Here is a 20,600-nt window from a genome sequence, read left to right on the forward strand (position 1 = left end):
CGACAAGACACAAACATGAGACAGTGTTTGCCCGTGAAGGAAAGACTAGCAGTTACATTGAGGTACCTTGCCACTGGGAGAAACTTTGAAGACCTAAAATTTTCAGCAGTTATGTCACCATCATCAATAAGTGCTGCTATTATTGCGAAGTATTTGTATATGTTCTCCAGTAAGTTTAAAGGTAAGCATTCTTCCGTTCTTTTCCGTGCTGTTAGCCAGTGACAAACCTGAGAATGTTTATAAAACATTTTTAATAATTATTAGCTTATACACAACATGTATCCTTTGGACATATCTGTACTCTTTATTTTTAAAAGGTTGTTTTTTAGAAATATACCTTGATTTGACATACATCACGACTATCGCCCTCCCCAATTTTTTTGAATTAAAAATCTGGCGTAGAAACACATGGAATTCAGTCAAAATGAGAAACTGTCTTTCGATCATTAATCTGTATATTCAAAAATAATCCCAAAAATCAACAACTAATTTATTTGTGTTATCATATATATGTTAAAGAAAAATGAAACAATTCTATTACAAAAACTATTTTTGAATTATTTCTTTTGAAATATTTTTCCAGCTATTCAGAATTGGAGTTGGGTGCCAGTGGATCATAAATTCCGGAATTGGATTCTTGCTGTTGGAGTAATGTCTCATATGTATTGTCCACACTGCTCACTGGTGAGGAAGCCACCAAACCTTGGCCTGAAAATCCGTCGTTGATTGTTACGGAATTCCTATGTAATGTACCCTGACAGGCTTCAAATAAAATGTCATTAATTGCTTTCTCTGCAAAATGTCGTTGATGGGGACGTAATTGTAGAAGCTTTTCACCCCAAGCTTTGGCGATAGCGGGGATTTCTGTTTGGTCATTGCTTCTGGAGGAATCGTCCAAATAAGCACATGCTTTTAGCAACAAATCATTTTGTCGAGCAATGGGTCCGATATTCCTGGCTCTTTTGGGCATAGGCTCAAGAGGTGGTACTATTGATGAACGTGATGTTTAAGGTGTTGCCTGAGTTGGATTTTCATTTTCCTCTCCATCGAATTGTACCTGGAAAAAATATATTATATCAGACTTTGATTTACAGTATACTTTTTTCTATGTAACAGTTTCCAAAAACATCTGAAGAATGGATTGAAATAGCACAAGAATTTGGGAATCGACACCAATTTTGGAACACACTCGAAGCAATAGATGGCAAACATATTGCTATCACGAAAACGGGCATATTCAGGGTCCCTTTACTACAACTGCAAAGGATTCTTCAGCATTGTGCTGTTGGCCATATTGAACGCAAAAAAAGAGTTCATCATGGTTGATTCAGGGATGAATGGACGAATATCTGATGGTGATGTTTTGTACCACTCAAAATTTGGAGCCCTTTTACAACAAGATGGTTAAAATATACCGGAACCTGCAGCATTACCTAATACTACTGAACGTTTCCCATACGTGTTCATTGACGATGAAGCGTTTGCATTACGTGTTAATCTAATGAAACCATTTGCTGAGAAGACATTGTCTCCAGAGCGACTTCAATACAATAAAAGGTTATCAAGAGCTCGTGTCGTTGTGGAAAACACTTTTGGAATGTTGTCTTCCAGATTTGGAGTTTTTCAAAAGCCAATCAATTTGGCACCACAAAAAGCATCAACGATAACAATGGCATGCTGCTATCTGCACAATTTTCTGGCAAAGGAGTCCCAACAATCCTATTTTTTCACCGGTACTACTGAAATAAGTGAAAACGATCTTGTTAACTTATAGCGAATTCGTTTTTAAAACTGAATCAGTGCCACACTGACTATGTAATAAAAAAACGTTTTCAGTTTCACGAATGCGGTGGTTTGTTGGTGTGCGTTGTATAGTCTGATTTGTTTATGTTTGCGACGACAAATGTACAGTGTCGACGTCTGGTGGAGATATTAGTGCTTGGGAGGTAAAGTATTCTCTATAAGATCAGAAGGGCCAAGTGCAGTGTAAAAATATAAAAGTTTGAATGAAAATTTTTACTTCATATTATTTGATTACCTAACACATGTAGTCCTGACACTCACTTAACCATTTGTCGATGCATTTCCTGTTTGTTCCACAAATAATTACTATTATAATATAAAATCATCATTAGACACAGTTTTCGTTCAATGTTTCTGCGATATCGGAAAAAAAACCCTCTTATTTCATCACATAAAATAAATATTCGATACGTTAAAGTAAATTTTCATTCCTAATTTTGATTTTGAGAGCATGTTTATTCCTCCTGAATATCCATAATAATTTTCGCCTCCCAATGAAAGCACACGGAGCTTAATGCCGTCTACACGAATATACTCTTCAAAATCAGAATCCGAATTGGATTACGATTCAAATAATACAAAAGCAAGAGCAGCAGGTTTTCCATTTTCATGGTCTCTATTTTTAGATTTTCCAAAACAATACTCGGAACTTGACAGTTCAGTATAGTTGTATCGGTGAACCCGAGTGCCAACCCGTGAAACATCTCAGTGCGAAACTAACAGCTTTCGGGGCGAACTAGTGCGACACTGAGTGCGAAACTGAGTGAATAAAAAAACGTTTTGACAGCAGTTAGTGCGGCACTGGGGTTGAAACTGAACAAAAACGAATTCGCTATTACAAAGCACCTTCACCAGAAACTGTGGGGCGGATGCTAAAACAATACGGGAGAGATTCCGTATTGTAGTCATACGTATCGTATATTAATCAAAAATTGAAAAAATGAAATTCTAATAAATACATCTATGAATAAGTGAAACAATTAGAATTACTTACTTGTGTGTTCCCAAGGTCAACAGGTTGCTCAAATTTGCTTAGAAATTGCAATGCGTGAAAAACCCACGACGATGGTGAATATACGTCGTCGGCTCCAGTCCCTGATCTTTTCGAGTCCTCTATTCTTTTTAATTCCTTCCTATAATTGCTTCTCAACGTATTAATTTTACGTTTCACATCACATACTGTCTGGTGCACCCGTGGCCGAGTGGTTAGCGTCTCACATTATCATGCCGGGTGTTTGGGTTCGATTCCCGTTCTGGCCGGAGGATTTTTCGTCAAAGAAATTTACTCCGACTTGCACTGTGGTCACGCGTATTCTAGAGCTTGCCCCTCGAAATACATTCAAGGCGTGTTATTTGGCTTAAGAAATCTCAACTAAGTATTAATGAATGACGCTAGTTAATGCATATGTTGAGACGGCAAAAGTTCCACAGGGAACGTTAACGCCATTCAAGAAGAAGATCACATATTGTCGCTCCTGGTTTGCATTTTTCGTAGATAGACGGCAGCTTTGCGAGTGCGCCATTTCCTTTTATTTTATTATAATAATTGGGATATGTAGGATTTCACAATATAGGTAGTTCCTCGTAAGTTTCAATGAATGATTTCAGAACACCATCACCCTTTACTACACAAACATTCTCCGGAATCGACATATTGATTTTACCGCTTCTCGAAATAAACAGTGTAATTTACGACCAACTTAATTTAACAACTACTACAGGTATGCTAAACCTTACACCAAAAATACTCACACAAATGAAAATAATTTGCAAAACTACGAAGTATTGCACAAGATGTTTTGCTGCTTATTTACTAACACTAATGCGAGGACCTTTATAGCATACCAGGATAACTGTCTATGTACAATGATCCACGACAGCGAAGCCGATTTTGACAGCTTGTATGAGTGCAGCAACTCTAGCATTCATATCCGTGGAAGAAATAAACACATTCTCGAAATAAAAATTATTAATGAAAATTAACTTTTCTGTGTCAAATAAATATCCTAATAGATAGTCTGAAAAGTTCTCTGTAAGCAATGGAAAAATCTTAAACGAAAATTATTTCCAATGGTGTCTAATTATAATTTCAAAAAATTGATTTATCCTTATAATGTCCTTCAGTGATGATTAAAAAAAGTCAGATTTCCATGTTTTGAAAATTCAAAAAACAATTAGCAATTATTTTCATTGATCTTTTAACGATTTAAATCTGTCTTTTTGCATAGTAATGTTAATAGCTTATGCTTGTTTCACTCATTCAAAACGTTCCTAGATGTCGACACCGTACTTAGTTGTCCTAAAATGAACTCAGCCCACCTTACTTTATGAAGTGCTATTAATAAAATGAACTCAGCGCGCCCTACTTTATCAATCGTTATTAATAAAATGACCATGTCCCTGCCATATTTCAGTAATAATGAACCAATATCAGAAAATCCGGATTTTCGTCATTATTGCCAATCATTCCAACTTTGTGAAATAACACTATCTTGTTTAATATAATTCTGTCTAACTAACGTCAATACGAATGATCGTGAAGCTACCAAGAAACATCAATAAACGACAAGGATTTTGGGGAAAAATAGAAAAATCACTAAAGAGGTTGTTGGAAATTATTTCAAGCCAATTGGAAACCAGTTGATAAAATTTCTATTACAATTTAACCAGCCATCAATGGTTGTAGACAATTTTTAAAACTTTTGTGTGCATGGAAGGTTGCAGCACACTTTTAGACAGGGCAAGTTGTTGTTATTTTCGGATGTTTGATCATTTTACAGCATTAGTAATTGTACAGAAATTCAAATAGTGCATAAAATCACAAGAAACCGTTATGCAAACAGAGTGTCCGAAATTTGAATTTAATCTGTCCGAAATTTGTTTTTTTTCATAAATAGTGTCCGAAGTTTGATTCTTATTCGCTTCATTTGAAAAAAAAAATTATTCGATGATTTTTTTATGCTTTCAATCAAAAAAAAGTCAAAGGAGAGTTGTATCCGAGAGACGACCGCATAGTTGACGTAGGATTCCGTTAGGCTATCTGAATTACATAATTAAACTCTTTGATAATTATTTGGTGGCCCTGGAACGGGTATATTTGTTTGGTTAATGGCTATTGTTTGTTCACTCACTCCACCAGTGTTTACCGAGTGATGATGACAGAAGTATGGTAAACAGTCGTTGGGTGGTGCGTATCAGATAGAAGATGCCGAAGTGGAATGAGATATGATGAGAACCGCCCTCTGTGACCCTAGATGAAATGCTTCCTGTGTTGGATGAAATAAAGCAAAAAAACTCACCAATGTAATATAAGATAATTACCAATACCGAACACAATTATCAATTTTTCTTATCAGTAAAAACATGTTACTTTAATATAGAGAAAACATATTTGAAATGGAAAAGGAAATTTTGTTTTATAATTTTTACTTTCCGATTATTTATTCAACCCAATGCGAATTTAAATTGGACTAACAACACCTAATACTATATGTAGAGCATATGGGAAATCACTTTTTCGAATATTTCTTCACATTTCCTTTTCTTGAGTGAAAATGAACACAACAGAACAGACAGCTTAAACCGAACGACTCGTTCTCGAGCGGGAACACACCTTGGTTTTTATTTAAGAAAATTGAATTGAATCGTTCCATATTATTAAGTCATTTTAACACAACTGTTATTATATACAATTTTACAATTACACTTGTGCTAAATTTTTCACAATACACGATAGGTCATTGATATAAAATTTCACGAAGCAACCAAAAATTAAAGTTCCAACCAACATTAAAGTTCCAAAAAAAAATAACCAACATTAAAGTTCCAAAAAAAAAAACATTAAAAAATGCGAATGCTTGAATGAGTTCATATCAAAAAAATAATCGCTGATTCAATTAGTTTATTAATTGAAAAAGATATAAGTGCATGAAAACACTACAGAGAATATGTTTTCTTCTACTTCATCCAGTTTTAATAGTCATTCAATTCAGCCACCTCATTCATTCTCGGTATGTCAGACCTATGCCCGAGTATAGGAAGGATAAGTTCATTTTTGGAATTGCTCAACATACACTCAACAAAAAAAATTAGAGGAACAGAGTGCGAAGTCGGAAATTTGAAGTTATTTTTTACATGCTGTATCTTCGTGAAAAATCAACGCATATCGATGAGATGTACATCATTTTGAAGCCACAATTTTCAGGCATTAGAATATTTTACGTACATATTTTTATCTTGGTGTGTGCAACAATATCGGGAAGAAATGAAAAATCGATATTTTCTTTATATTTTCAAAAATATTCTGAACTAACACATTTTTTCGCTAACTAACTCAACAGCAAATCCAATTAACCTTATCAACCAGCTTTTGTTTGGTCCCAAGAACGGTCCCAACCATCGGACCGCAAATCGAGAGGCAAGGCATAAATTCATAAACACGACACGGCAGAGGCATAAATTCTGCATAAGAATAATTTGTTACTGTGACGGAAAAAATTATTTTATTTTTTCGCATCGATTTCAAAAAAGTGCAAAAAACAGGATAGTGCTTTACAAAATCCATTGTAGTTCTGCAATTATCGCAGTAAGTTCTAAAGTTTGCAGGCAAATATTTAACCTAGTGGATTTCCTAAACATCGGTGAACGTTTCTAATTGATACGTTTAGCCGTTTTTTCTAGTCGATTTTTCAAAGTTTGGAGTAAATTAGAAGAGCATTTAATCGCAAATCGTACCAGAAGTACAAAATCCTACGCGACTCTCAGAATGAACGATTCGTAACATTCGTCTTCATAAGTTTGTGGGTGAAGAGTGCGTGTATACATGAAAATGCGTATAAATATGTGTGAGTATCATCACTCCTTACAATATTTGTACCTACAAACGCATGAAAACGAAAGTTACGAATCGTTCATTCTGAGAGTCGCGTAGGATTTTGTACTTCTGGTACGATTTGCGATTAAATGCTCCTCTAATTTACTCCAAATTTTGAAGAATCGGCTTGAAAAAAGGGCTCAACGTATCAATATGAAACGTTCACAGATGTTTAGCGAATACACTAGGCTAAAAATTTGCCTGCAAACTTTAGAACTTACTGCAATAATTGCAGAACTACAATGAATTTTGTAAAGCACTATTCTGTTTATTGCACTTTTTTTAAACCGATCCAAAATAAGTAACAAAGTAACAAATTTTTCTTGTACAGAATTTATTGGAGTATTAAACACTGCCTTTTGATTTGCAGTGCGATGGTTGTTTATTGAATTATTCATCATCGAAGACGAAGGGGCAATTTTTCATTCAAACTGAAATATCTCTGTGTGGGAAGGTCCTACAGGAACGTTCTTGGGACTGGTTGATAAGGTTAATTGGATTTTCTGTTGAGTTGGTTAGCGAAAAATTGTGTTAATCCAGAACTTTCTTGAAAAAAACGAAGAAAAATCGATTTTTCATTTCTTCCCGATGTTGTTGCCCACTACACCTACACACACTTGTAACTCTAGATTGATGCACATCCCATCGATATACGTTAATTTTTCACGAAGTTACAGCATGTCAAAAATCCCTTTCAATTTCCGACTTTGCACTCTGTTCCTCTATTTTTTTGTCGATAATCCCAATATTGAAGAAAGTCCATCGTTGAATAGTATCAAACTTCTTTGGGGTTGTTCTGCTTTAAATTTTCATATGTTTTATGGAAGTCAGATTCAAAGACAGAATTGAATTTCTAATCAAGTATATCTGAGAAAGAAGTGTTAGTAGTAACTCGGAAATATGTCCAATCGAATTGCCCAAATATCTCCCCTTATTGATTTCCAATACTTAGTTCACTCCGTCTGCTCAATAAATGTCACCATCAATTTTGCAATTGCAGTAGAGCACCGATTATCCACGATCGCAAATTCCACAAAAACAAATAAATTTCTATTCTAATAAATACAAATTTTAATGTAAGCGCCAATTACAAGGAAACTATAATGCGAACGTTGAAAATTACTGACGGGTTTGTTTCTCATCGTAGTTCCATAATCGTGGATCTCGTAATCAGAATAATGCTATTTTCTTCGGCAATTTAAGAACAAGTTAAATTTTAGATTTGCCTTGAAATTAAGTTTCAAAAAATTAATTCAATTTTCAGATAAGTATAACACTTATAGTGAAGATTTGTTAGTGTAATGATGAATAAATTACTACAAAATACACACGAAATCATTTTAACCTATATTAATATATTTTTACAGTTACATCTAGATTTAACCTACGTCGCATTGTGGTTTAAAGATTGTTGTTTACTGTGCCCGAAAAAACGTTCTTCCAGTGTAGCAGTAACGTGAAAACGAGTGTGAGGAAATCGGACTGTTTCAACAGTTCGCAAACGGTTGAGATTACGCCTGACGTATACGCATCACGGAATACCTTTTTGTCGCGTGACTGTTGGTGCTGTTTGTCATTTAAACCTTTACCGTTCTGAATCATTTTTCGGACAACATCATATTTCGGCGCTTTGTTCTAATATCTCATATATAAAAAAAACTATAAAATTAATATCACAATTGCAGTAATCCCTTGGTTTCACTATCATTCCATACGAGAACTACATTTGAATTATAACATAATCGGCAAAAATCGGACACTACTCATTATCGTTTGTGTTTGACGTTTGCTTAGCATGAGCACGTAGAATTAACTCGTTCATCAATGTTTAAATTTCTCCCGTGTTTCATCTGTTCTCATCAACGTTAACAGTTTTCTGTGATTCCTTGGTAAGTGTTTCGCAGTTGACTATAAAATATAATCAAGTGTAATGTAATTTTCGTCTAAAAAATTACAAAATAAAGTGTCCGAAATTTGACTTTTTTTATAAATAGTGTCCGAAGTTTGATTCTTATTGGCTTCTTTGAAAAGCATTTTATTCGATGATTTGTTTTATGTTTTCAGTAGAAAGCATAAAAGCTAATTGAACTAATTTCTTAAAAATATCAATCAAATAATACCTGTGCATATAGTTTAGATCTGTTTTCTTCATCATATGCCTTAAGCGTTCGAAATATGGATCCGAACGGTATATGGCCGTGGAAATAGGCTTCAACTTCAGAGAACATGATCCTGAGGGCGGAATTCCATCTATGCAACATGCTACATGCTACAAGTCAATGGTTCTTGCTTATTGGAGCGTCTCTTTTTACAGCATAATTGGTCGTGTCGAGCAATGTTGGCCTTATCCAATGACCTGCGGATCGGTGCGATATGTGTAGCACGACATGTACGACAATTTTGGAGCAACTACGCAATTTACTGACGATTATCATATCTCACAATAATGATGGAACAGTGAGCGTTCGCATACTACTGTGTAGTGGCTGAGGTGGATACAAAATAAAAAATTACACAAGTATAATATCCATTGTTGTTTACCATTGACTTGTATCATGTAGCATGTTGAATAGATGGAATGCCGCCTTTACATGTTGAATAACATATATTTACCATTGATAAAAAATTAACTATTGAAACAGCTGAAAAAAATGATGGCAATATAGTTACCACTGCCCGTTAACTTCAAAAACACTGTTTGCCGCTGCCTTGCAAATTCACTTTATTGCGCCTTATGCAAGAATCAAAAAAAAATTTGTAGTGGAGCGAAGAAAAACTGTTTTTTATATAGAGTTTCAAAGAAAAAAACAGGAAGTGGGTTATATCTATGGTATAACCGCAAGGGTGACGTAGGACTATCGCTGATTTAGAGATCATTTGTTTGAAGTTGAATCTAAATCCATTCTGAATGAATGAATAAATGAATATTTGGGGGACTTCGAAAAAGAGAGCGTTACGTTGGAGGCACAAGGTTTTATGCATCCAATATAGGATACGAAACCTTTTTCTGAAGAATAATCTTCAGAAGCTAACCTGCTAACTGTACTTGATTGACAAATCACAAACCCAAATGTATTATATGGATATTTTATGGATAGAAAACATTAAAATAAACTCTTTCGCTTGAATGTCATTTTTAATTCCAAGGGGAACTGGCAGATTATTTTCCAGCAACGATTAGATATTTCCACATTTTCCTCGATACTGGAAGCCAACCAGTGGTTAATACTAACTCGATAACCATCTGTTAATAGTACTTGATGAAAATTTTTGGTCACAGTGTTACATGGATAGAAAACATTCAAATAAACTCTTTCACATGAATGTATTTTTAAATTCCCAGAGGAACTGGCATATTATTTTCCAGCAATGATTAGATCTTTCCGGAACTTTCTCGATGCTGAATGGCATCCTAACGGAAAGAGTTCTGCGCGTGTATGTGTCGATCCTTCGCCGTCCAACTCCTCCAGCACGTTAGGCAACGATGTTGTCTTGTCGATGTCCTCACGAAAAATGAATGTGTCTCACCACCAGAATATCGCTTAAGTATGCTTTTTGTGTGTGATTGAATCGAGAGAAGGTGTGGTTTACGATGGCAATTTGGAAGGCAAACTAGAGGGGAATGAACTCTCTGAGCTCGGAACTTTCGGCGAATGAGCAATAATCGATTGCGGGCGCATACAATATTGGATACGGAAATATCCTACTGATGGGGAAGAATAATCTTCTGAAACTATCCTGTTAATTGCGATTGATTGAAAAACCACAAAACCAAATGTATTTGGTCACAGTGTTACATGGATAGAAAACATTCAATTAAACTCTTTCACATGAATATATTTTGAAAATTCCCAAAGGAACTGGCAGATTATTTTCAGTAACGATTAGATATTTCCACATTTTCCTCGATACTGGAAGCCCACCAGTGGTTAATGCCAACTCGATAACCACCTGTTAATAGCACTTGATTGAAACATATTTGTTCACAGTGTAACATGGATAGAAAACATTCAATTAAACTCTTTCACATGAATATATTTTGAAAATTCCCAGAGGAACTGGCAGATTATTTTCAGTAACGATTAGATATTTTTACATTTTCCTCGATACTGGAAGCCCACCAGTCGTTAATGCCAACTCGATAACCACCTGTTAATAGCCGCGCGTGTATGTGTGTGTAGCGATGTCTTCCCAGGGAACCGTTTGTGGCATCACTCTCCTCCTGATAGATTCCCTTCTGGCCTAGGGTGCACAAACAGGCTCTTGGTGACACCGTTCATCCGCGCTTTCATGATAAATAAAGAGCTTCACCGCAACAGCGACAACATGCTCCAATCGCTGTTCAATTAGAACTGAGTGGATTTCCGAGCGCCGCTCGCTTATATACCGATTGATGATTTCAATAGCCTGTTTTGAAAGCAATTTTAAGACTATTGAAACAAGTTTTTGGATCAAAAAGTAACAAGTATATAACGCGTAGACATTTTATCTTTCGAATGAAGTGTTTATCATACCATTTCGTTCAGTTGTTTAGGAGCTATTAACGCTCAAAATCTCGGTCTCCGGCGTAACGCTTTCGTTTTCGAAACATTGATTTTACACCCCGGTATAGAAATGAAAGACGTAGTCCTACGTCAAAAACTATGAATGGGTTATACCTATGATATAACCGCAAAGTCGACGAAGGACTGCCGTTGGCTAAGTAATCAATTGTATTTCTTCAATTAGCAATAATCCCACCTCGGATGTTCCTCATTGGGTATGATATCGCCGCTGCGTAGAGCTATCTTTTGTATGTATTGATTAAACTAGCGAATTAATGAAACTATTAAAGAATTCAATTGCAAACAAATCCCAATTTAAGTCAATTCATGCATTATGGAAGTAGTTATCGCAGCAAATAGTTATCAACATTTTGTCTAATCATCAAAGAAGTTCAGTGAGCTGACGACATGAAGAGATATCTTTAAATGCAGTCTTGAATAATCGAGCCAAAGCGTTGTATTTGTACCCGCTTTTGTAGACCGTGATAGCAAAACGCATTCCGGAGTGTAAAAAAAGACGGGTGGGTAATGTCGGGGACATAACCGGAGTGACGTAGGACTATACAAGGGGCTTTTGCTAAATATATATTTTAAATATATTGTTTCATTTTCTTCTCCTACGTGAATACCACCTATCTATCTGAAAAATGGATTAGTATACTGTTTACTCTTTATGAACATGTTGGAGGTTAAAAGAACCTTTGGTGTTGTGTTTTTGCGTTTTTTTTACAAACTTGATTCTTGATTTTTTTCAGGAGGGCTTTGTACTTATTAAATGTTCAACGCCGGGAATCTTTCGGCGTTGAACAGAGCAGCAGGAAATACATAACTCATCATGTTGCTCCTTAGTTATTTTTCTCTACAATGCAGATGTAACGTCAGTCAATTTTCAACATCAGTTATCAACCAAAGAAAACAGTTCTTGCTACCGATAAAATTCCTTAATGCCATCCTGCATACAATGTGTTGTAATTTGAAGCCACTTTTAATTCGGAAACCATGCATGGGTTTGTGAAAACTGAATGATCAATAAAAGACTCCAACCACCAATAAGTTCAAGAACAAGCATAAACAAAATATATCAGTTTATATTATATGTCATATTATTTCACTTTAGAATGCATTGGAATTGTGAAAAACTTTTAATAACTCTTCTTTGAATGGTTTAATGGCCCTGAAAAGCGCCGAGTTTTACGGTGGCTGGTTTTGCCACCAAAGCAGTTTGTATAAACAAACTTTTTTCCTTCTTCTACCTGCTGCCGTTTTGCGATTGCGTTTGCCACTCTAACTCGATCACTTCGGCGGCCGAAACTATACAACGCTGACTAGGTGGACTGGTACACTGGTACTAACGCGCTCGGTCTAGCTGCCCTTGCGGAGCAATTGGCGAATACACCTACGGGGAATTGCAGACTAACACGGTTCGAGCGGGATTTTGCTTTTCCCTTCACTTTTCCTCCTTTGTCATGTCCAGACATGGCTGCTTGTGTTGGTTTGTTGATGTGATGTGATGCGAAACGATGTGGTGTACGGTTTGGATGAGAATGATCGTTACGGTGGTGGTGGTGGTTTTGTATTATAGAAACTTTATACTTTTCAGTTCATTCGTCTCTAGCCTTGAGAAAAGCCCTTGAAACTCTACTCTAACTGCTGCATTACACCTCCACCCTCATTGCCTTGAGAAAGGCACTCGATCCCTCGCCGTCCAGCTCGTCCAGCAACGATGTTATCCAGTCGGTGTCCACACAAAGAATGATGAGAATGATCGTTACGGCAGCGGAGCGGGGATTTTTAAGCTGACTGGCTGGCTCGAGAATTACGCATGTGTGAGACTGCGACCAATGTTTCGTTTATTTTTTTTTCTTTTTCCTTTCCAATATTGCTTCATTGTATTTTGCTGCTGCTCTGGTTGCCCGTTTTGGTCGGTACGATTTGAGGAGCACAAAATGGACCAATCAAAAATGGGCACATAGTGCATTTGGACAATGCTTGATATTTCACAATTATTCAATTATTTATCTCAAGAAAAATGAAATGTTATTCGTTATCATAGATGCGTAGATATATTTTCTATCAATTGATGCAAAAACCTTTGCGATCTATTGAGAAATGCTCGAGTTATAAGCGTTCCAAATATTACATTTTTTCCTACTTGTACAGTGTCTAGATTTCCATTTCACCCCCTATATCTTCCGGTTAGACGTAGTCCTACGTCAAAATGCATGGGGGTATAAAAGTATTACCGACATGAATGTATTTGCAATGTCGAGTTTCCTAACTACAGGGTGGGCCATTTAAAGTGGAAGCATCTGGCAACCCCATAACTTTTGACAGAGATGTCAGATTAACAAATGTCATACCGCGTTGGAAGCGTCATTTCAGTACAATTTTAACCATGGAACAATACACACCTAAACAACGCGCTGAAATTGTTCAGCTGTACATTCAAAATAACTTCTCAATTGTGTTAACTAAACGTGCGTGGAAAAATAAAAATAAAGTTTAAACATCGCCTGGAGACAACACTATACGTCGATTATATGCCAAATTTATATCGTCTGGTAGTGTTGGTAATGCCAGTCATCTGTCCAGACAACGACCAAGACGTTTCGACAAGAATATTGATGCCGTTCGAGCCAGTGTTGCAGAGACTCCATCGACATCAGGTCGCCATCGTTCGCAAGAGTTAGGCATCGCTCGAACCACTCTCCAACGCATAATTCGTGTTGATTTGAAAATGTTTCCGTATAAAATTCAAATGGCTCAACAACTTAACCCATCTGACTTACCACGTCGACTTGATTTTGCGAAATGGACCATCGAAATGGCCAAAAATGAACGTGGCTTTTGGCAAAAAATCATAATGTCTCATGAGGCGCATTTCAACTTGAATGGAGGAGTGAATAAACAAAATTGTCGGTTTTATGCTACTGAAAACCCTCAATTCATCGAAACGCAACCTCTTTACGACCAAAAAGTTACTGTGTGGTGTGGCATTTATGCCGATAAAGTCATCGGCCCGTACTTCTTTGAAAACGAAAATGGAGCAACGGTAACCGTGAATGGGAAGCGTTATCGGACAATGATAACCGATTCTTTATTGCCATTTGTTCGCGAAAATGAATTGGACAATTACTGGTTCCAACAGGACGGCGCTACATGCCATACAGCGGCTGCCACGACCAAATTATTGCGCGAAATGTTCCCCGGAAGATTAATATCGAAAAACGGCGATTATGACTGGCCACCGAGATCACCTGATTTGACGCCTCCCGACTTTTTTTTATGGGGATATTTAAAATCCAAGGTATACACTGGTAAACCAAGGACCCTGGCTGCGCTGAAAGACAATATCCAACAAGAAATTGCTGCAATATCGGCCGAAACATTGGGCAAAGTGATGGAAAATGCAGAAAAAAGGGCACATTTTGCGGTCAAGGCCAGAGGCGGTCATTTACGAGATATCATAATCAAAAAGTAGTTAGAACAAATCTCCTTGGACCAAAATAAATGAATTTCAAAAAAAAAAAATTAAATTCCACTTCTTTACTTTGCTATTGCAAAAACAAATCCTTCCACTTTAAATGACCCACCCTGTATTTGATTTCGGAATCTGTATTTGGAAAACACATTCCGGTTTGCAAAAATACAAGCGAATACAAAAGTACCCGTAATTTGCATCTATTTTGCAATGCCAATTTGCCCAGGCTCCATTTTTTTCCGGCGTAACGCTTCCTTCTTCGAAACTTTGAACTTACACCCCAGTATAGAAATGAAAGACGTAGTCCTACGTCAAAATAAAATTTTAATTTTTCAACAAATACACAATTCATTTTATTTAAGAGAAAACTGCAAGATTTTACACAGTAGATATTAAATAATACGCTTACAGTGAAAAAATTATCAACTTGTTACATTTTCAACGAATGTTAACAACATTTTCTGCGACACTCTATGATCGCGGTTTTGTTACATAAAAATGACTCCCAAATTAATATCGTACATTTATAGCAGCCCATAAAAATTGAAGTATTGACAGATACCTTCAGAAGTTTTTGATTATGTAAAATATTGAAATAATATTCCAAATGCAGCGAGAAACATATTCTTCGTGGGTGGCAATATAGTTGCCACGGTCTTTTGAAGGCTTAAAGCACGTAGTCCAGACCCTAACCTATTTTCTTTTTCTGTTATTCCTACTAAAGCTTATTATGATACGAAATCATTCTGAAACAAATTTTAGCAGAGAATGTTTTACCACTCGCAGAAAAAAATTATCTTCATTTACATAGAATGCTAATTTAACTGGGAAATAATAGTTTTCATTTTAATAGAGTGTTCATTCCTCCTGCAAATCCATTATTATAGTCATTTTTGCTTCTCAAATTCGAAACACAAAGCTCAATGCCGTCAACGCGAATCAAACAATTCATTGAAGTTCCCCCGAATTTTGTTTGATGTTTTTCATGCCGGTCCAGCAAGCAAGCGGATGCCGATAACTATGCTTCTTTTCCTGCCCAGTTACCGAATATCTACCATAGTTACATCTAGAATTAACCTACGTTTTAGCGGGATTTCGAAATTGACATATAGGGGAAATGGGGGGGAATTTGGACCCCCTAAGCAAATCGCCTAATATTTCCAAGCCAAATGTCACATTGTATACTGAGCTACACTTGTTTACTCTCAATCAATAATGTTCAATCATTATATCAAGCCTAAAATTACCAAATATATCATAAAATAAAATAGGTAAATTTTGGACGTTGAAGTTTGATGCGGGGTGATTTGGTCCAGTGTGGGTTTCATCGAAAAAACATACTTATGGTTATGTAGTGTGTTCTGGGATCGATACCAGGTGTCTTAGCCAGATTCCAAACCAGACCATCTCGAGTTCTGCATGGATCTTTTCACTGTTGTTCGAGCATTTTTAAACATTTTCGATGCTTGGTAAAAGAAAATCCATTCTTGATGGCCTACGTTGCTCTTTCAAGCTCCTTCTCCTTCTAACTTCGTCTCCCCATCCACTTTTTATAATTCAGCGGCATCTGGAATCAATCACCCCAAGAAAAGCCTCAAACCTGTAGGACCAATTCACCCCACAGAAACGTGCAAAAATTAAAATGCAATTAATTTTATTTATTGTTATCAAACTTACAGTTTCGCTGCATCAAATTGTTCCTCTTCTGTAGGCGAACAGAACTTTAGTGCACAATACACGAATCAGCACAATGTTTAATCAGCGGGAAAACCTTAAAAACACGAACGAATAACTCATATTTTTTGACAATCAAAGTGCTTGCTGTATTCATGCTACCGTTTATTTCCACCTGTCGAATTTTACCAAAGTTTTTTTACCTTAGGTACATACGGTTCAACAATAAAAGGAGATGGCATTATGAAAATCCATGTTGAGCCGTACTTTTTGAGATAAAGGGGTGGTTCAATCACCCCGTATGTCCAACACACCACGTGTTACCCAACTATTCCAAAAGGTTTGTTCAGTGGCGATTAACGTGAAAACGAGTGTGACGGAATCGGTCAGAACCATCAGTTTGCAAACGGTTGAATATTCGCCTGACGTGTATGCAATATCGACTAGATATTTGTTGCATAACTGTTGCTGCTGTTTGTCGCTTGATATTTGAATGCGAAAAAGCAGTTTAACCCCTTCGTGTACGATTTAGTTTTCGAAAAAGCAAAAAAAAAATGCAAATGCTTCGAGCATTCTTAGCACTTTGTGGTATGCAAGCACACCACGAGAGAAACTCGACGTTGTACGTTTTGGCACAATTATTTCACATCGAGTGAGACTCGATGTTGTACGTGAAAGGGTTAAATACAAACTCAGCAATAGGGGAAGTGCGAGTAAGACGGACAGCAGGGGTAAAATTCAAATAAAATTTCTGTTAATAAGAACACCTTCTACATTTTATTCTAAAATATTCAAACCACCCTATGACAAGTATTCAACCCTTTTTCGCCCGCTTTCTCTTTACGAGCGTTAAACTTCTACACTTCGTATACTAAAGACCTGTTCATATTCCCCCGACTATATGTTCGTATTACCCGCATCGAAAAAAAAAGTTCTACCTTTCGGTCTGTGTTAATTCCAGTAAAACATAAAAAAAAAATTTGTAAGACATTTGACCGATTATTTCGAAAAACAGAAGGGGAAATGCGGTTAAAATGAACACCCTAAGGAATATGCCCATTTACTACGTCCACACACAACTACAATCTCCGTTCTTTGAAGAATATTATAGTTCAATTAATTGTTGTTTAAGATATCATACGGTTTTTATTATAAAAAAATAAAAATAAAAAGGCTTGTAAAATCAAACATTTCTTTAGTGTGAGGTTAAAATAATCATCTGGTGGTAGTAAAATGAACACCTGTACATATCATGTTAAATGGCTTAGATTTATACATTGTTTCATGTCCGAATTTGTTCTTAATCATTGTAGGATAGTAGATATATCCATTGAATAATCTGAACCTATTCATCTAGAATAGTAATTAGAATTTTCTCATGCGTACAAAAACGTAGTAAGAAACCCATAACCCTTCACATAATGAGGTTTGGTTTTGTTTGGGGTGTCATATTTTACCAGGGTCAAAGCCACAGAAGGAATACATTGAAGGGCAACATGTGATAAGGTATATCAGCTCTAAAAAACATAACATTGTACGTCGTTTATCCGGTGGTGGCTCATTTTGCCCCAAACAATAAAGTAATTTTGAAAGCGAATTTATCACTGAAATCAAACAAAAATTTGTTTACCTCTGATCGAATATATGAACAGTCGTCCAATCTGATAATTTATCGAAGATATCAGGTCGAATAACTTAAATTTCACGGGAAATTCCTTAAATACGATGCGCGATTACATCCGAATGGCTACCGCGAGAGAAATTTCCGTTTTATTTATTCATTGATTTTTTTATGTAGAAATTGACAGTTTTTGCGTAACAGGGTGTCTTAAATAGCTTCATATGTTCTAAGAATAGGATAATCAAGAAGTATCGATTAGTTTTTAGTTGAATTATCGGAATTTGAGCACCGGCTCATTTTACCCGCCCTGTTCATTTTAATCGCATTTCCCCTATATTGTATTTCAACTTTTGAAGAGGAATAAAATCACGTTTTCGATTATTTGTGTATTCATAAATAACGGGTCTTTCATTAAAGACTTGTCAACTTTTTTTTAATAAAACACATTTTTTTAGAGATATTCAGTTCAAATTGTAGGTTGTAGTTCAACACCACGGGCCCGTTTACAGCGATCGATCCGCTGGACCTAATTTCCACTACTCGGCACTACACTTCGACCAGAATGTTGCGAATTTCTCGTTGGATGTTGTCTCAGAACGCTTTGCCAGTTTTGAAGTTAAGGAATATACCCTAGAAAGGACTATTCGAAAATCCCATTTGTCACCAATTTTAGTGATGCTATATCTAATCTCATACGGCCATAACAATTAACTCCTAACGCGTTTTCTCGAAACTTATTTTTGACGTAGGACTACGTCTTACATTAAGGGTGCCAAATCAGAAAACAGGTCACTTTTTATGAAACAAGGTTAACGTTAATAACTATTTTTGCTGCGAACGGATTTTAACGATTTGCATACCAATCGAAACGGAAATTTTCTAAGATTTGTTTGATATGCTATACATTACAATCCCATAGTCAGTGTATGGTTTGAATTGATGAAAATTAGAAGCATTCCCATTTCCCCATACAATTGTTTTGTTCATTCGTGTGCTTTCCCGAACAGAGCTGTCAATAACGGGCAACTTATGCAGACGCTAGAATAGAAACAACGAAGGGGGACAGCGAAAAGAGAATATTTGGGAAGTAAACTCCACCCTTGCAGAGTGAGTAAACTGTCGCTGGCATATAATTATGCTTGTTGAATGGCGATGCACGGAAAATGTCTCTCGTTAAATACTCAGTGCAATGCGTGCATTGATATAAAGATACAAATTCCGACATATAACCAATTAGTGTATTGTTCTCGCAAAGGCAAGAAAGAATCGTTGCGTCTTGAAATGATTCTACAAACCACTCAAGCCATGAAAACTTTTCATGGTCCCCGAAACTTTTTACTAAAGAGTTATTTATGGAATTTCGACGTATTCGCAAATAACATCCGAATCGATAAACCAACAAATTAAAAAAAATATTGCGTAGTCCTACGTCCTAAGCGGTCGTGTCTCGGATACAACCCCTCAATTTTTTTTTCAAACTGGCATACACGGTATATAAAGTACTACTGAACCGATCTATGAATTTATATGAATTTACAATCTGTATACCTGTCTCTATCGCAAGAGCCAACCAATAAAAGTAGAATTTTCAAATTTCACTGTTTCATGTATTGTAAAAGATAGATAAACAAATAATGATATAATCGATAGTAAAAATAATCTTTGTTATTTGACGTAGAACTATTTGCAGAATTTATTTGTAACAAGGAACATTATCTGTTACAAAAATTTCGATGCATTCTAAATATAATTGCGTAGTTCTACGTAGAAAATATGCGGTCGTGTCCTAGATACAACTCCTTACAATTTTTTTTCAGAGCTTGGAAAAAAGTCCGAAATTCGTGCCTCTGCACTAAAATACCCCTTAACGTTGCTGGCTTGTTGGAATAGACCAGTGACTTGACATAGCCCCATAAAAAGAAATCCAATGGCGTCAAATCGCGCATGAACGAAGCGGCCAAAGGTCCATTTCTCGAAATAACACTTTCACTAAACATATTTTTCAATTGATCCATTGTAAAGTGCGCTGTGTGACAAGTGTGGTATGTCTTGTTGAAACCACATAACAGTTTGACTGAAAAGTTTATAAGGTAACACAGTAAAACAATTTCATTATTCAACATTATTGCCTTCGAGAGCGATACAGCGATCATAGTGATCTTGCAACTTTTCGATGTCATTTTCATAGTACTCTTTCGGTTTCTCCTCAAAATAGGCATCAGTTTCGGTAATTCGGTAATTTCAGTAATTTCGGTAATAAAGGGTGTGTCACATCAAATAGCATCACGGATAAAACGCTGTCGAAATTTAATTTTTAGGAATTATATCTTCAGCTTTCGCTTATAATCAGATAAGAGTGTATAGATCACGTTGGCCATGCTTCACTGTCAATTTTTCGTAAATTTGGAAAAATGTAGTCGAACGAAAAAGAGCGTCGTGAATTAATCCTGTGCACTCATTTCGAGAATCCGGAGTTGTCACATCGGGACATCGGTAAGATGCTGGGAATCGTCCAATCCACGGTCAGCAGAGTACTAAAACGATACTTCGAGAACCTAACCATCGACCGGAAGGTGAAGAACGGCAAAAATGGATGCTCCGTCA

The 20,600-nt window shown here is 36.3% G+C and overlaps 1 protein-coding gene and 1 pseudogene across 1 annotated transcript; both read right to left on the reverse strand.

Annotated features, from left to right (window-relative positions):
* Nucleotides 1-583: 583 nt before the first annotated feature.
* Nucleotides 584-8,278, reverse strand: LOC129765969 (uncharacterized). The gene is made up of 3 exons (XM_055766427.1): nucleotides 8,219-8,278; nucleotides 2,798-2,986; nucleotides 584-1,003 (listed from the first exon to the last, which is right to left on the reverse strand). Exons 1-3 carry the CDS (start codon nucleotides 8,276-8,278, stop codon nucleotides 584-586), a joined length of 669 nt encoding a protein of 222 aa, XP_055622402.1.
* Nucleotides 8,279-11,295: 3,017 nt separating this feature from the next.
* LOC129772361 (U4 spliceosomal RNA) lies at nucleotides 11,296-11,461 on the reverse strand (annotated as a pseudogene).
* Nucleotides 11,462-20,600: the final 9,139 nt, after the last annotated feature.

The sequence above is a fragment of the Toxorhynchites rutilus genome, chromosome 2 (genome assembly GCF_029784135.1).
Source record: "Toxorhynchites rutilus septentrionalis strain SRP chromosome 2, ASM2978413v1, whole genome shotgun sequence".
In the NCBI taxonomy this organism is placed as follows: Eukaryota; Metazoa; Arthropoda; class Insecta; order Diptera; family Culicidae; genus Toxorhynchites; species Toxorhynchites rutilus.

What these genes read in the sequence shown, in the direction of transcription:
- LOC129765969 (XM_055766427.1), bottom strand. Translation starts at nt 8,278, where the DNA reads ATGATTCAGAACGGTAAAGGTTTAAATGACAAACAGCACCAACAGTCA. An exon ending in AACAGTCACGCGACAAAAAG is followed by an intron (nt 2,987 to 8,218) that starts GTATTCCGTGAT and finishes CGGGTGCACCAG; the next exon opens with ACAGTATGTGATGTGAAACG. An exon ending in TTGACCTTGGGAACACACAA is followed by an intron (nt 1,004 to 2,797) that starts GTAAGTAATTCT and finishes ACACCTTAAACA; the next exon opens with TCACGTTCATCAATAGTACC.